This window comes from Topomyia yanbarensis, chromosome 2, assembly GCF_030247195.1.
Source record: "Topomyia yanbarensis strain Yona2022 chromosome 2, ASM3024719v1, whole genome shotgun sequence".
Taxonomy (NCBI): Eukaryota; Metazoa; Arthropoda; class Insecta; order Diptera; family Culicidae; genus Topomyia; species Topomyia yanbarensis.
This window is the reverse complement of record NC_080671.1, coordinates 336,374,961-336,393,094: the sequence shown is the minus strand read 5'-3', so window position 1 is coordinate 336,393,094 and position 18,134 is coordinate 336,374,961. Positions and strand designations below refer to the sequence as shown.

The window sequence follows — 18,134 nt, the reverse complement described above, 5'->3', positions numbered from 1 at the left end:
CACACATGCGTTACATGACAGATTTAGTTCAAACCAAGTTCTGGGTAACACAAACAACGCAAACAGTTTATTTAAATATTTGGTTGGCGGCATATCATGTCACCCATTTTAAAAAATTGTGTTTTTGTCACAAACCAACATCAAGAAATGTCAAAACTTCAGCAAAGAACTTTCGTTGTACAATTTCGAAGCATAATAATTGTTTAATTACGACGATGTGAGTACAGTCGTGATTCGCTGGTTGGACACTTTTTAACTGGACCGCTTTTTAGTTAGACCTCCGCTAGTTGGACCATTGTCCAACTAAAAAGTATCTGAATGTCAAAGTATTATGTCAAATTTACTTTGACAATCAATCTGACAATTATTAGAGATGTGAATAGATGCAATTACACTACTAACGTTTCCTTTGGAGAGTTTTTGACATCTTTCAGTCGGTCCAACTAACGAATTAAATTCGTTAGTTGGACAGAGGTGTGGCCCAACCAGCGAATCACGACTGTATTTTATTCTATTTGACGACAGAATAACTGATTTTTATTCACTTTTTATGTTTTTGTGTGATACACTCCAACCATCTGTGCTTGTACATGGTGAATCTTCAAAAAACTACAGAAAATATTTCCTATAGTAGGAAAATAAGAGTTCTGTTGAGAAGTAACAAAATAGAACGACGAATATAAAGTAATGCTTTCATTTCTTAATTTAATTATAATAATATGGCCAGGGACTGTAAAATAGTCATCAATCGCCTGATAGTGATTGGCAGAAACGACTTCACTCAACTGTTTCCCTTCCATTTCTTCCTTCCAACAGAGTCTACAAAAAAACATCATCAAACCAACTTCTGACGCTGTACCTGGGCAGCCGGGAGCTGGTAGCCCGCAAAGGCGTCATCGAGCCACTAAGGGGTGTCCTCTACATCGATCCGAAAATCATCAACGATGCCAAAATCTACGGCCAGCTGACACTGACCTTTCGGTAAGCAAACAAGCGAGATTAATTAGCAGAAAGAATGGTTACAACAGTTATGAGGGTCGTCCTGCTCTAATGACGGTTTCCATCGACCAGTACATTATTGATGCGGGAAAAGGCAGGTTTGCTTTAATCGGATTTTGATCCCAACATTCCATTAGCTAGAGACTACAGAAATAGTGTTTGTAATTTTACAATAATTTCAATATGGTATTGTGCATTCAACTTCAAAGGAAGATCAAACATAAAACAGAGATTAATTAACTGTTTTTAGAGTAGATGGGGGTGGTACATTGGTGCGTCATATTTCACCAGGGCGTATCCAAAGGAGTGGGCATAATTTTACATCTTCATTTTCAAACCAATCTTTTCACTGATTTTCACTAAATGAGATTATCTAAAATTCGGTACATATTTGCAAAAAAAGTATAGCCACGTACTACACGATTAACGTATACCGTATAATGTTCGAATTGAAACCCCCGTCTACAACTTTGTTTCCGGATTCTCCCCTGTGTTTTAGAATTGTTGGCCCTCCTTCGTAAAGATGTCGTCAATTGAAGAATCAAAGCAAAACTAAAACGTGTTGTGAGACACCTGTCTGTCAGGCCTGCAATTACAAAAAGGATGATGGGTTAATTTTATAGAGGAAGCGAATTTCTAAACGATATTCTTACAGGTAAATACAAACATTATTTTGATAGGAAATATAAAAGTGATGGTAAGAAATTATTTTTACTTTATTGCGCAATTTGGTAAAGTTAGAGTTCATGAAGTTTTGAAGCATTGCAAAACCTACTCTGAATTATAAAAGGTTATATTATTTTTGTCATATTGCGATCATGAACGTCCTGCATTACGTCGGAGAATCCGTCCGTCCAATAAAGGAAGGATATGCGGTTTTCGCAGCTTTTCTTACTTGCAATAATATCCGCGGAAGTAAAATGAGCTGAACATATAATTTCGGCGCTTACCGGAGAAGTGCAAGAGCTGCTTTCATTTATGAAACACTCAATAGGGAATTTTGAAAAAGGTGGTAAAACTTCTGGATGGACCAAAATAGCTCAGGCACGCGTGAACAACACATTTTTTCTTTTCTGAAAAATAACCAATGCTAGCGGTTATTAAAACAGAAAACTATTTACGTAACGACAGATTTTTGCAATTATATCTTTGATAGATTACTATAACTTACCTAACGTTTTTCTTGTCGTTTTGGATTCCGTGTTGAATATATTAGAGAAGGTTTCGTAAATACCAAAAAAAATCACCGTAGTGTGACGGATGTCAAATTTCCCATCATCATTTTTACATATTTGTCATCTGTGAATCAATCACGCTTTGATTCGCCAATTGCAAGATGTCTTTGGGATGTTCCTAATAGTTTTTCACCAATGACACCATTGCACAGTGGTCCAGAATCTAGGGGCAGATCACTCTAAGAATGTATAACAAATTTGCATCAAATTAGAAAAAATGCATTTAATTTCCATTTTTGCATCAACTTTGCACTCCCTCGCAGAAAAGTTTGTTTAACAAACGTCCTACGCTGATCCACTTTGTTCGACTTTTTGTTAAATGTAGGGCTAGTTTTTCTGTAAGGTTTCGACGTCTTATACGCAACGCAAACAACATTGCAGGCAACGCAAAAACATTGCACGCAACGCAAAATACATTATGAATTTCTATTTTGATGGAAAGAAATGCATTTAATTTCGCTGATTTTTAAAAATGCATCACAAGTGATCTGCCCCTAGCCCAGAATACAAATTAGGCTGGAATAATTTCTTTTTTGATAAAATAAATCAATTTAATCTTATAATAGGTTTGTAAATGCGTTTTACCATAAAAACGTCTTCTGTTAAGGGTGTTCTATTTTTACCCAGATCTGAAAATTAGCCTTTTAAATGTTGTAGATAGAGCGACACTATTTTCAATGAAGTTGTGGAACTAAGCTTGCTAAAGGTTTGTAAGGTCTATCGTTCATGCTTCTTATTTTACAAAAAAAAATTACAAATATGGTCTGGACTGTTCGATTAAAATAGTTTGTTTCATAGAATTGATGCAGTTTGTATTCTACACTACCCTTTAAGAATTTTCATTTTGAACCACTGTGCATTGTTTACGAACAGCGACAGCCACAACACTTGACATTCATCGGGGGAAAACCTAACCGACTTTACATTATTACGCCCCGTTCTGTTTACCAACAGAAATACCAACTACTTCACAGTTTATTCACCGCGCTATCAACCTTCCGTTCCGTTCCCTTCCAACTAGTCTGGTGACGGAATATTACTATATAAATGAGCTATCTAACCAAAGCAATTAATTAAGGATAATTTCTATTTTCTTCCCACAATTACTACCTCTCGAACAGCTACGGACGCGAAGACGAGGAGGTGATGGGTCTCAAGTTTTGCAATGAAGCCGTCATCGCCTTACAACATATTTGGCCTAAAGCTGTGAGCACCGAGCCGGAAGTACTAACACCGTTACAGGTAAATATTAAGATATTTATGCAGTAAAATCCGCAATCCCCATCGACTACGAACTGCACCTCGTCCAGAAACAATTTCCTCACACAATTTCCAGACAGCTGATTAGGTACGTGACCTTCAAAACGGCACTGCTGTGGCGTGATGGTCTATGGATGGCGTGATTAATTCCGGCACCCTCAAGGCTCTCAACGCCTATTTAGTTGGTAAAGCGTAAAGCAAGCAAGCGTCTATAGTCGGTGAAAAATCAGACCCACCCACTTGTGATTAGAAACGTGGCCTCTCCTGTATTTCTGTTGAAGAGTAATTGATTGTTGTTCAGGAAAGCGAAAGGTATCTAGCCCGCAACATGACGGGAAATATGAATACAAATCCTCGTGCTTGCATTCAATCCATCTTGGCAGAAGCTTTTGCTTCAGCGGATATGATGAAAAGAAGGATATTGTAGTTTCATTTGAAAGTTTTATCACGATGTGTGCACTTTTCTGCCCACTTTGTTACTAGTGCATACGGTTTCTAGGTCAAATTGATTGCAAGTTATTTGATCGAATAGGCAGGGCCGGCGGAACACGTGGGTAGTATCCCGATCAGAATGAAATAACAAGATTATAACAGAATTCAATTTTCGTGGTAACCTGTGCTATAAATCTGGTTTCGCTAGTAGTTCAAATAACAGAAAACTATAACAAGATATAATTTTGAAATATTTCTGTTATGTGCTTCTGATAGGGAATTGCGAAAAATTGCCGAGGGGGGAATTACCCACTCGAATGTTTGAAACAAACCAAAACCTAAGATTAACCCTCCGGCACTCGCGCCGTTGTATTTTGTGCAACACCTTCCGAAATTCTAGAAAAATCTTCCAGCATCAGCGGCTGCTCATTCGGAGAGTGCCGGAGGGTTATCCACATATGCGTCTCGCGCACAAAAATTCTCGATGAACAACAATTTCATATTTTTAATCAAATAATTTTTTTTACAATTGAAATTTCTTGAAAATATGAGATAATACTTAAGATTTGTTTGAAATTTGAAATTATATCTAATATTCATACTAAAGGGAATACATTTTGACACATCTACATTTTAAAACAAAGAGTTCAGATCGATATATAAATATGGTAATTTTATTCAAACTAAAGGATGCAGTTAGAAATATTTTAAAAGGCTAAATACGCAATTTGTAATTTTTTAACAAGAACATTTATTTGATTGAAAATTGAAACAAGAAGAAACACTAGTAGGCTTTTCATAAGGAAGACAAAAGGCATACATAAAGGGATTGATTCCAACATCAGTAGAAAAGACCGTACCAGGGGAAGTGAGGAAAGGGCGGACAACAATGACAGGAAAGAAAAGAAATTAAACCTGCAGCTTTTTGGCCAACAGAAGATCACTGTCAGTCAGATTATACATCATATTAACATGATTTAATCTGTTCCACAATATTCCGCCACGTCACTCGGTCAGTTGCTGCTTTTCTGCAACCTCTCAGGTGCCGGATACTCGCCAGGTTCTGCTCCACTTGGTCCAGCCACCGGGAACGCTGCGCTCCTCTCCTCCTTGTACCTGCCGGGTTGGAGTTGAAAAACAACTTGGTGGGGTTGTTGTTCGGCATCCTCACAACATGCCCCGCCCACCGTACCCTTCCAGCTTGAGCTACTTTCCGGATACTTGGCTCACTATCGAGTCGCGCAAGTTCGTGGTTCGTCCTTCTCCTCCACACGCCATCCTCCTGCACACCACCGAAGATCGTTCTCAGCACCCTTCTTTCGAAGACTTCGAGTGCTTGCAGATCCTCCTCGAGCATTGTCCACGTTTCGTGCCCGTAGAGAACCACTGGTCTGATCAGTGTGTTGTACATGGCGCATTTCGTGCGGTGGTGAAGCTTCCCGGATCTCAAAGTTTTGTGGAGCCCGCAGTAAGCACGACTTCCAGAGATAGTACGCCTTCTGATCTCCCGGATGGTGTTATTGTCCGCAGTCACCAAAGAGCCTTGATAGATGAACTCGTCAACCGCCTCGAACTCGTCGCCATCGATCGTAATCCTACTGCCCAAGCGGTTCCTATCGCGATCGGTCGCGCCAGCCAGCATGTACTTCGTTTTAGACACATTTATCTTCAGTCTTACTCGTGCTGCTTCGCGCTTCAGTTGGGTATACAGATCTGCTATCGTCTCCTTATTTCTGCCGATTATGTCCACGTCGTCAGCGAAGCACACGAACTGTCCGGACCTCGTGAAAATCGTGCCCCGCATGTTGAACCCCGCTCTTCACATTACACTTTCCAGCGCTCTATTGAACAGCAGGCAGGACAACCCATCGCCTTGTCTTAGTCCCCTTTTGACACAACACCTTACACCATCCATCGTAGCCTTAATCAGTCTTGTCAGCTTCCCAGGGAAGCCGTTCTCGTCCATCATTCTACATAGCTCTGCACGGTCCAGCGTGTCATGTGCGGCTTTAAAGTCGATGAACAGGTGATGTGTCGGGACCTGGTATTCACGGCATTTTTGGAGGATTTGCCGTATAGTAAAAATTTGGTCGATTGTTAATCTGCCGTTGATGAAACCGGCCTGATAACTCCCGACAAATCCATTTACCAGCGGTGATAGGCGCCGGAACAGAATCTGGGATAGCACTTTATAAGCGGCATTTGTCACTGTGATCGCTCTGTAGTTGTCACAGTCCAATTTGTCGCCTTTCTTGTATATCGGGGTGATGACCCATTCCTTCCACTCCTCCGGTAGCTGTTCTCTGTCCTAGATTCTTTAGATTATTCGGTGCATACTTTTCGTCAGTTTCTCCGGACCCACCTTGAAGAGTTCCGCTCCTAGACCATCCTTACCAGCTGCCTCATTCATAGTGGGCACCGGTACATCTCCGTCAGCTGTGACACTGACATAATCGTCCTCCTCGAACGCCCGATTGTCCGCCTGCACACCATTCAGATGTCCATTGTAGTACTGCCTCCACCTTTCGACCATCTCACGTTCGTCCGTCAAGATGCACCCTTCCTTGTCTCTACACATTTCGGCCCGCGGCACAAAACCGTTGCGAGAGTCATTCAGCTTCTTGAAGAACGCCCGCATTTCCTGAGAGCGATACAGCAGCTCCATCTCTTCTCTCTCAGACTCTTCCAGGCGGCGCTTTTTGTCCTGAAAAAGACGAGTCTGATTGTTTCGCTTCCGTCGATATGACTCCACGTCCTGACGAGCGTCTTGAAGCAACATCGCTGCACGTGCTGCATTCTTCTCGCCCAATATCTCTTGGCACTCGCCATCGTACCAATCGTTCCGTCGACTCCTTTGTACGTATCCGAGGACGCTCTCCGCAGTGCTGCTTATGTCTGCTTTAGTCCTGGTCCAGCAGTCCTCAAGGGGAGCATCGATGAGCTCCTCCTCCGGTAGCAGCGCTGCTTCAAGATGCTTCAGATGCGGTGGGCACCGGTATCTTACACTGTTCACTACGGATAGTTTTAGACGCAGTGTAACCATCACCAGATAGTGGTCCGAGTCGATGTTATCGCCCCGATAGGTCCTTACGTCGATAATGTCCGAGAAGTGCCATCCATCAATCAGAACATGATCAATTTGCGTCTCTGTTTGTTGCGGTGATCTCCAGGTGTATCGGTGCAGGAGGCAGTGCTGGAAGAAGATGCTCCTTATGGCTATGTTCTTGGAGGTGGCGAAATCGATTAGTCTTAGGCCGTTCTCGTTCGTCTGCTGGTGGGCGTTGAACCTTCCAATTACCAAAAACTTCCTGAGCATGCTATTTTTATGGGCGGCTAGCTAGGCCTGCGCCAACCTGAAGGATCACGGGAGGAGAGAGATTTGGGCTAAGCGCTTATTTAGCGTTTTTCCACCACCACGGGGCCCGGGATAGTCAGCATATCTTAGACTGGAACGAGACCAAAGCGAGTCGTTGAACGTAGACGCAAGAACACTAGGCGCACGACCAGACAACATGTTTAATGTCGCGATAACCGTCACCACAAGCGCAGAGACCGCTCTCCACGACCCCAATATGCCGGAGATGCGCATTCAACGTATTATGGTTGGACATAACTCGAGGTATCACCCGAAGGAAGGTCGTGACTGACCTTCATCCATCCTCTTTAACCAAGGTTTATTAATAGCTTTTGAATTCCTAAACATCCATTGTCCCACGAAATTTGCCAATTTTCGAGCGTCCACTGCAAAGAAATACTGGAAAACTTATTGAAGCTACGCGATCTTTCATAAATAGCATCTTATAATGTCTAATTGCCCGCCTTCTTATTGCCATTCCAAGTGCCCCTTTCTCATAACCCGGAATGGAGCAATGTGAAAGAACTCAAACGAAATAATTGTATCTGGTAATCTGGCAAGATTTTTCAGATAAAACACACTCTCCCATATTTTCTCCAGGAAAAACAACTTTCCATGCCCAAATAAAACGGAGAGCCTCCTTGGAACTGTAACGATGTGGGCATGGTAAATATATAACCATAAGTTTTGTGGTGTGAATGTTTGCAGCGCAGCGTCTATTTTGATCACCCTCACCACTGCTACCATCATAATTAGAAGCTATGCATAGCTGTCATCGTCCGACGAACGTTTCTGTGATATCCCCACTACAATGCTAAGCACGGGCATCTTTGCTGTCAGATAAATTTGTGTGTTTAAATTACAATCATTACTCTTATATATATTATCATTTCATCACGAAACGTCTATCGTTTGAATGGAATGCTGTTGTCACCGAAAAAATATTCTTGGTTCCGTGTATTCCGAATCAAAAGTTGAATCGAACACACAACGTAGAGCCTAGCGACCAGACGAAATATTGATTCTCTCCTTAATTTGTCGACGAACCGGTGCCAATAACAGCTTTTTTCAACTTTCATAAAAATTTTCATTTGCGTTTCTAACCTTGAGTATATTTGGAAAAATTCGGGCGGCCCGACGTTCAAAAAGTCTTTATAGGATCTTTTCGTGCACAATTCTCAGCACTCTCTGCCCAGTACAAAGAGAGGCCGCCCACGGTTTTTCGCGCTGGGTACTTGTTTCGTCCGACCTTTAATCGCAGTGTAGAGAATCGAGCCAGTCAAATCCGTTTGATTGTTTCGGATATGGTTGAAAAGCGACAACTTCAATGCCCGGTACTGAGCAAAAACTAATTCGATTAAAATAGTAGCACTTTTTGATCCCCAAAAACGCTCTTCAATCGTGTTTCTCGGCCCTGGCGAATAATATTATAATTGTGAATGATCTACGTTAGATATTCACCGGGTTTTACACAATGCATTTGCATTTGCATAGGATATTAATAAGACTAAAATATAGAAAGGAGTTTTGGATATCCCATGTGGACTTTTAACTTACTTCGGTTTTGTAACAGCACCCATCAAGAGACAATCTAAGGCCGAGGAAGCTTAGGCGAGAAAATGATTCTCCTCTTTCAAAAAATTGTACGCGCATTAGAAGATGTTTCTTCAATGAGATTGTCAGAATCTCACGACGTAGCTCTCATTAGCTTTTCTTGTCGAAGCATTCCTCAAAAGAATGCTTAAATTTTCCTTGTAAGATTTATATGCGGGACTCCGCATTTTCCACACCGTGCCTTGTTTCTACAATGGGTAACTCCAAGGCCCATTATTTGCAACGACGGCAGTTCATGCCCCGCGGTACAAAAATGCGAATAGTTAGACGAGTCCCGTTCAAAAGAACAAAGATTGGAAGAACAGATCCGATGAAAGGTGCGAAGTGAGGCTGATAAAAATGAAGTTGTTTTCTTATACTCCTTGATTTTTGCTGAGCGCAATTGCTTTGATACCAGAATATTCGCTGACTGAAGCGAGGGGTTCTAAAAGGAGCCAATCCCGTATTTCGCGACTAAAACCCCCTCTCGGAGATTACACCATCAATCTTTACTTTCCGGGCGGGAACGTAGACAAAATACTTCTTCGTACATGCCCGAGTGTAGTTTAGTTAGATCAAGCGCTATATCGATGATGTTAAATGGCTTATCTTTGGTCTGGAAGTAGACCATGCAGTGGCCGGTTGTATTAGATGAATCTGGTTTGTATTGAAAAAGAGACTTATCGCCATTATTTTTGTCTCCGGTATTCAAATCGACCTCCATTAAGCCTGGAAGGATGTCGGTCGTCGGATGTCGGATACTTTCCCATTAGTCAACACTATCATGGGGGCATCAGTACCCACCAAAGAACCGAGTAATTGGAGTAGCTGTACAAATGCCCCATGTAGTATCAGCAATCAACAAACAAATTTTCGCTGAGCCGTCGGTCATACAGCCCGTTAACAAAGGGTGTTTCCAAATGGCCACCAGCTATTATCAGGAAATTTTCGTTTTCATTTACACACGCCATGTCTGAACTTTCGCCAGTACGGGTGGAAATCACTCCGAATCTTACTACACACTCAGAAAAAAGTGTTCCGCCGGCCCTGCGAATAAGTAACGGTTTTTTTTATTTATTTGCAATATATTTTTATTCCCACTAAACTCTTAATATTGCACACTACACGCTCAATTGGACTGTAGAGTTCAAAAGATAAAGATAGAGTGATTAGAGTTTTCGCAAACGTTTGCAGTCCAGTATCTTCACTGGATGAAGAATGAGATCTTTGAAACAGCCAATCTCGTGTGTCAGCAGATCTGCGCAATTCAGACTCGAATCGGAGAAGATTTTTCGATATTTCAGCCACATCCAAATATCGCTTCGTCAGAACTCGAGAAATCTACAGAATTTTTTTTGTCTTTTGTCCGGAAAAGAATCACTTTTTCCGGGCCAAAGACAAAGAAAACATATTTCTTTTTAAGGCTCACTTGCGGAGGATGGGTACAATATCATCCGGGGAGTCGATTTTATTTCGTGCAAGTTTAATTATTAGAGACAGCGATGGGTAATGTGAAGGGTGGCCCACATCAAATTGTATCAGGGAAAAACGCTGTAGAATATAACCCATTGGGTATTCTCTTGAAAATTTGGGTAGAAGTAGTTTAGAGTGTATTATTTACACTGTGTTTGTATCGCTGTTTGTTTTTCGAAAATTGCAAAAATGGCGTAACCCGAAAAGCAACGTCGCGAATTGATTTTACGCAAGCAACCGAAAAATCCTCAACTGTCTCATCGGGACATCAGAAAACAACTTGGAATCGTGCAGAAAACGGTAAGTCGTGTGATTAAATGTTACCACAAAACTCTCAGCCTCGAACGGAAGGAAGATCAGAGTGGATAGTGATCAGAATCACAAGAGTGTAGTGAAGGCATTCAAGCGGAATCCCAATGCTTCGTGTCAGGGATGTAGCCATAAAGTTGGATCTGTCTAAGTCTTTCGTCCAGAGAGTCAAGGACCGGGAGGCACTACATACGTACAAAGTGCTGAAAGCCTCTAAATCGTGGCGAATGGCAAAATACGGTGGGATAGTCACGGGCCCGGAAACTGTACACCCAGATACGAAGCCTCATTGTCTCGTCATGGATGATGAAACTTACGCCAAGGCGGACTTCCGGCAGGTTCCGGGGCTACTGTTCTTTACAGCCCTTCATAAGTTTGATGTTCCAGAGGAAGTAAGGAACTTTCAAAGTTTGCTAATAAAATAAATGATTTGGCAAGCGATGTGCTCAAGTGGCAAATGGAGTGCGCCGTTTGTGACTACCAGGACTGTAAACGGGGGTTCTATCTCAAGAAGTTCTATCTCAAGAAGTGTCTACAGAAGCGTCTGCTTCTGTCTGTTGAAGCAACGCAAGGGCCCTACGATCTTCTGGCCGAATCTAGCTTCGTGACACTATTGAAATGTTGTCCTGAAGTACTAAGAAGCCAATGTGATCACTTTCGTGCCCAAGAACATGATACACCCAACCTGAGTAATCATTTGCCGGTCCTTACAACATCAAGTTTAGCTTTCAATTTATTATCAGACTTTGCTCGGGTACCCTAACTTCTCTCCAGCCTATAGGTATATGCCCAAGCATAAAACTGGATCTCAGGATGTTTAGTAGATCCGGAAGAATTATGTCTGCCGATTTTTGTAGAAATATTGGAAGAATGCTATCAGGGCCGGGTGATTTGTAGGGTTTGAAGGTGTTGACAGCCCATTTAATCAGAGATGGTGTAAAAATCTGACAGGCCAGTTTCTGTGATGCTTCACAAGTTATGTTAGGAAGGACACTTCATCACAATCACTGACGTGTCGAATTCTCGTCTTTCGCAACCGACCCAAGAAAGTGGGTGTTCAATAGAATATCCAATGTTTCACAATTGCCAATTGTGAGAGAAGCGTCGCCCTAGACCATTTGATCCTTTGATAAGGCTTTTTGAAGGCGAACTGCCTCTGGAATGTTTTCACAAAACTCGCGTTTAAAACTTTTTAGCCTTTCTCAACGCAGTGTTGTATTGGTAAGAGCGGTCCTGTAGTTTGCCCAGTTACCAGTAATCTTCTCTTTATTGAACAGGCGCCTAGCTTCCTTCGTAAATGTTGCTAGATTTTCTTTCCACCAGGGAACATCACGACATAAAGACCTCATTAAAAGAGGGCAACTGGCATTGTAGGCGGTTATGATCCTATTTTGTAGGTCGTTTTCCGCATTATCCAGATCTGCAGGATATTGGATTTTACTCCCCGTTCTTTCCGACTGTTCCAGGTGTGAGTGAAAAACACTCCAATTTGTTTTCCTTATTTCCCTGTGTTTTTGCATTGCTTTTACAGTCCATGCTTACCTAGAACTTCCACGTTCGGCGAACACCGGGACTCCCTTCAACAGCCTCTCCGAATACGTAGTTCGGTTGGTTAGGTTGGTCCGTTTCACTGGAGCCTCATCTATCGCCAACAGGAGCTCTACCGTTTTGAGGACCGTAGTTCTCTTCACGACACTCCAGCATTCTGTGCAGAAATTTCTGATTCTGCACCAGGCGGATGATGTTCCCATCGAACCTTTCGATGCTGTCGGGAAATACCCGATGTAAAGCACTTGTGTTGGAATCAGCGACGCTTCAGTGGATTCCAATGAAGCGCCTACCCAGCGCTTGATCGCAGCTGTTGCATCCTGCAGCCACTTTGCTGTATCTTTGTCTACACAGGCGATTTCGAGATACCCTTGTTTGTAGGTGCACTTCCCAAACTTGGGTCTCGTATTGTTCGAGCTCTGCTCCATGACGCTATCGATCAGCGCGCATCGAATAGCATTCAGCTGTTCATGGCTGAGGGTATTCGTAAGGTACCCAACCGGAATGAGAGCCATCAAGTACGACTTGGCCATTTCGTTGAAGGCTGGGCGCTGCTCAGTTTTAAGTGCCTATCTAGGAGCCTGACTCTTGATCTTTTTCGGTTGCGGTTCCTTCCTACACCCATTATTGTCCGGCGACGCCGTGTCCGCCGAACGCTGTTGCTTGGATGGTACCTTCGCTATTGGGATTTACGCCAACTCTAGCGCTTCAGCGGGTTTGTGGCCGTTTCTCAGCAGCCACCCATAGCGTTTCTTTGCCGCTCCGCTTAAGTGACGAGTTCTTCCTGTTCCTCTTGTTTTATTCTCGGAGCCCTCCAACCCGCCGGTTACTCCGCCGTACTGGTCTGTGTCCACTCTGGTCACTGTCCGAGCCCCGCTTGACAGGGTAAGAGCAAAAATACTGGGGGGTGCCCCCTGGTGCCCCACAGGCTCCGTGCGCGGCTTGGTATTTGTCAACACTTTGGATCCCAGTCCTAGTTTTACGTAAAGTTCTCACCATTTGACGGCACAGCTGTTGTTAGTCGCCTCTTACGACCTGGGGAACAGAAACCCAAGGGGTAGTCCTTTGCTACAATACTGCGAGAGATTCCAGCCACCACCGGACACCACACGGCTGATCCAGACGGTTAACAAGAAAAAAACACTGCTGCTTCACTGCTCTGTTGGCTGAATAACGGTAAACGCACGCACACCAAAGAAGAGGAAAGGCCGAAATCTCAACGAAGCGGAGTACACACCTCGAAAGCGAATTGGGGTTTTTAATTTCAAAAATCAGTAAAAACAAAATTTCAAAAATCCTTGACAAATCAATTACGAACCAAACTGTATACTGTAATTCAAATGTCAAACGCAGACGAAATAAGGTTAACAACGTAGTACCTAATACAAGACTAACAAAAAAGTGCAAAAATTAAATGAAAGTCTCCACTAACTCCGCTGTAATAATAATTCGTAATAGGGTATCATACAGGACTCCCCCTCGTTAAACCATCATAAGCACCTTCAAAGGAAATCATAGAGATAATTTTTAAATGGTCTGGGAAAGTTACTACAATCACTGTTCCGACGCAACATCACATGAAAGTGCCTGTTGTTAATGAAATTATTATAATTACTGAATTTTGAAACACAAACATGTATGGAAACCATTAAAATCCCCCATAACCTCAAAGGCTACGAACAGCTACTTCCGGCACTGTACTACCATTATTCACCGACATCGCTAACCACAGCAAAAAAATAATTAATTACCTTCCATCATGTGTACGCACCACAGTTCGTAGTCAAAGGGAACGGTAAATCATGAGGACATTCGCTGACATAATTTCTCCCTTTAATATCCGTGCCGCCCCATTAAATGGCATCCCTCCTATTGTCGCTGGTCGCGCACCTGCACCTGCTGCTGCTGCTGCTGGATGGTACTTATATTCTTGCTCGACGGATGTTTTATTAAAAAATCCACCGGCACGGCTGCTTTTTTTCTCGAAACCATTGGACACCGCCGCCTCTATAGGAAGCTTTACTCGATAGACTGGGAAAAAATGCAGTTCCTTTTTCGCTGGAAATTGGCACCGTAGCTCCACCGAGTGTTCAACTACTGCCAGCGAAGCGCTACACCGGAGCTCCGATTGGTACCAGCTACGACGTGCGGGTCTATACGGGTGAGTAGAGTGTCCTAAGAATCCATTATTTCCGACAAACATCAGCTCGAGAGGATTAGGCGCTTTTTTATTTTCACAGAAAGAAACTGAAAATGGTGCGAAATCAATTTACTTGATGTACGAAGTGGTTAGCCAATGCAACGAATGCACCAAGATTGATTAAATTTTTATGTTTACGCTTTAGCAAGACAATTTATCTACCTTTTATTAGACAACCCGAGACAAATGCTACAGCCTTAATCAATTATGCACCCAACTAAACGAGCGCGAGAACTAATTACCTTGCATTCTCTTTCCCAACCTTCTTATCGTTCCAGCGGAGGCCTCAGCGGACGAACGTGTCCAACGCCGCTCGACTGTGAGATTAGGTATAAGGTTAATTCATAAGATTTGTCCAGAGTCTACGAAAGCATCGGCACTGGAAACGGCCACCGTTAACTCGTTCTCCGGCAGTGGTGGCGGCCTGCTTGGTCCGAAATCACCTCCCATTACGGTGGACTCTCCCAGCAATAGCAGTAGCACCGTCACCAACCCTACCACCCCCACCAGCTCGGCAAACTGTGCCATCCTTCCATCCGGTAGCGCTAGCAGCAATAACAGCACAATGCCCCGCTCGCTTCGATTGCGGCTCTCGCCAAAGTCCCTTAAGCTATCATCGCTTCATCGCCACAGCAGCAGCGTCGATAGCACGAATGGTGGCATCAAATCCTATGGAGACCATGGAATCATCGAGCTAACGGATGTGAACAAGGTGAGTGGGTTGATTTTGTGAAAGAAATACTTGTGACTTGTGAGCCTTTCACCGTTGGGTAAACATTGTTATACTTACAATTCCAACAAAGCGCAATCTATGGGGTTCTTTAATTTTAAATTAAAGCCCCGAAAATTATATGAAATAGGGTGTATAAATATTTGATACGTGAATTCTTTGCTTCCACAAAGAAATTTTCCAAACCGGGTATCACATCGTAGCTCTACTTGCAAATATATTGAATTATGCCTGAACGTCTGCATTTTCCCATGCGCTCAAACAGACCTCTCATAAATTAGCGTCCCGCCAGATATGCATAATAATCTATGCAAACATTTGGTCGATGTATGCTTCTATTTTTTCCCTTTAACATACATACACTCACTAAAAGCCCCGATGGCCCCGGCGCTGTTATCTATTGTACTTACCACGTTGACACAAGAGCATCGGATAGCCGCTAGCAATGCAATGGCTTGAATCGGTTCGAGTGGTGGCGCACGAAAAACGAAATGGTCTGATATGTAAATTTTGCGATAGGATAAAAAGAACGTTGCGGCAATTTACAATGCTAACAAAGTAACGGGAATGTTTGAACAAATCATCAAAAACAATGGATGGATGGACGGATTGAATCACTAAACTTCTGCAAATTGTTGCAGTTCAGTATTCCCTTTCCGCTTATGGCGTTTTATTTAGTTTTTTTTTATTTCATTGGCACAACACCAAAGTAACACCGCCTACACGGTGTTGAAAGTAAATCTCTTTTGCTCACTACACTGTTGTAGCACCGATGCAAAAAATAAAACCTTATTTGAAGGATTGTTTCAATACCCGGAAAAACTGGGAGTGCTCTAGGGCAAACAGGGTGAGAGTATTCGCTACTTTTCTTTATTCTTCCTCAGATGACCAATCGAAGTAAATTGAAGTGCTTTCGCTTGCCCTGAAGAACATGAAAGCAAAAAGTGAGTACCGTGAACCAGGGTTAACCTGAGTAGTCTACCAAATCTTTTATATTTCAAATGAGCTTTACTCTAAACAGATAAAATACTGATTTGTTTTACTTTCTGAGTATACATTTTTCTATTTAAAAAACTACAAAAAAAACCAAAATTTCTCTTTATTTTTTTGGAAGTTTCTTAAAGTATTTATTTTTAGCACAGCAAACATTTTTTTTAATTTTCATTATATGTTTTAACCTTAGGGTGATTTGCCTCTTTTCGGGTTAGAGAAATCTCTTTTGGAAAAATCTATAACCCTATGTGCGGGATTGGGAATCGAACCCAGGTGAGCTGCGTACAAGGCAATTGATTTGCCAACCAGGCTATGCCCGTCCCTCACTAGAAACAATTTGTTGATTTCAGTAAAGTAATAAATTGCCAAATTTACTCTTAAGAGCTTACTAGCTTTCTAAACAGTATTTTGTGAGAAAAGTTCGCAATTCAAAGTATATAAAACATGAACTTGCAATATTTTATTTATATTCAATATTCCAACTTCTAGAAGTGATTAATGTCACCTTGGTTTACGGTACTGGAACAAACCGAGGGGCCGTCCATAAACCACGTAAACTCATTGGGGGACGGGAGGGGGGGGGGGGTTTGACTGGCAAAAGTCTACGTGTGTTTACAAGGGGGGGAGTTATTGCGAAAGTCTAAATGGACTTTTATTTTTTTGTTTTTCTCGTATTACTAATTATAAATTAGTAATTAGGGATTCTAAAAGAGTTGTGTTCAATATACTAGTCGATTCAGCTAGATGTATTTGTGCAGACACTTCGAAACTAGTACACTATTGGCGCAACTACTCTTTAGGCGACCACTAAACCCAGAATCCACGTAATTTTATGGACAAAGCAACAACCCGACACGTTGTTGTTTTTTGCGTGTTTAGAAATAATTTTGATCTTATGAAAAAATCTAGGAATGCACAATTACACCATTCGACGTCACAAGGCATTAAATACAATCAGAGTTAAAAATATTCAAATTCATTGAATGAAAATTGATCATATTCAGCCGCATTCATTTTCAATATTCAGTGACGCAGCTGAAAATGTCAAACGAACAAACCGCCCATTCATCCATGCAGATTTTCATTTGGCTCCGATTATTACACGAAGCGACTGTGCAGCAACGAATCAAACGCATCAAAGTAGGCCCTGGCACGTTGTGAGCGATGATGATTGTTGTTTCATATGCTTTATCGACATTTGAAAACATTTTCCTAGATAATTAGTGGAATGAATATATTGTACGATATTCAACTGAATGAATAAGATGGATAGTTGAATGAATATTTTTTCTATTCACTGCGAGTCGCAACAGGTTCATTTTCAGCCGTCAACAAAGAGCTTCGATTATTTTTAACTCTGAATACAATATGCTCGTGTTGAGAAAATGGCGTCTGAAAAATTACCTCGTTTCTCATGTTCCCATTTATGAACAGGAGCTTGATATAAGGACTAAATAACGTAATACCGTGCTAAATTAACCATTTTTTCCGAATAATATACCAGATTTTTTTAAAAAAATGTATTTTGAACGATTTTTGCAGATAAATGTTTTGGTCCCTTTTGACACATTGCACTGGTTTTGTGCCCTCTCCCATAAACCCTTTTTGGCGAGACGTTGGCTTATAGTTCATGCGGCTGAACCCTTATATTTACAGCAGATGATTATTTTGATCCCTTTTTGTGTGTTGAGATGTTTTTAGACCCTAGTATAGTCTTTTTCACTAACAAAAGGGCCCATAAACATTTTTTTCCGTTTGGTTGTTTGGTGTATATGAACCGTCAATTTTTGAAGGGAAGTGAAAGGGAAAATAGACAAAACAAGTTATTTTGCTTATGTGCCTTTTCGATAATCTATTATTTCGCGAACAGCCAGGCTTCAGAATTGCCTTATATAAGGTGTGTATAAAGCTCTGTTAGTGTCCATTTGCAGTCAGTATTAACCGAAATTGTTAAGTTTTGATTATGTGCCCATTTGAAATGTTCTCGTTTATTCTAAAGACGATCTC

At 41.9% G+C, this 18,134-nt stretch overlaps 1 protein-coding gene across 1 annotated transcript in view; it reads left to right on the top strand.

Moving 5' to 3' along the window:
• Nucleotides 1-18,134, top strand: part of LOC131684026 (uncharacterized) — a 216,194-nt gene that overhangs the window by 154,446 nt on the left and 43,614 nt on the right. Inside the window, exons 5-8 of the mRNA XM_058966495.1 lie at nucleotides 817-981; nucleotides 3,356-3,476; nucleotides 14,218-14,365; nucleotides 14,683-15,116. Of these exons, the coding sequence (XP_058822478.1) occupies nucleotides 817-981; nucleotides 3,356-3,476; nucleotides 14,218-14,365; nucleotides 14,683-15,116 (868 nt within the window). The remainder of the gene's footprint in view (nucleotides 1-816; nucleotides 982-3,355; nucleotides 3,477-14,217; nucleotides 14,366-14,682; nucleotides 15,117-18,134) is intronic.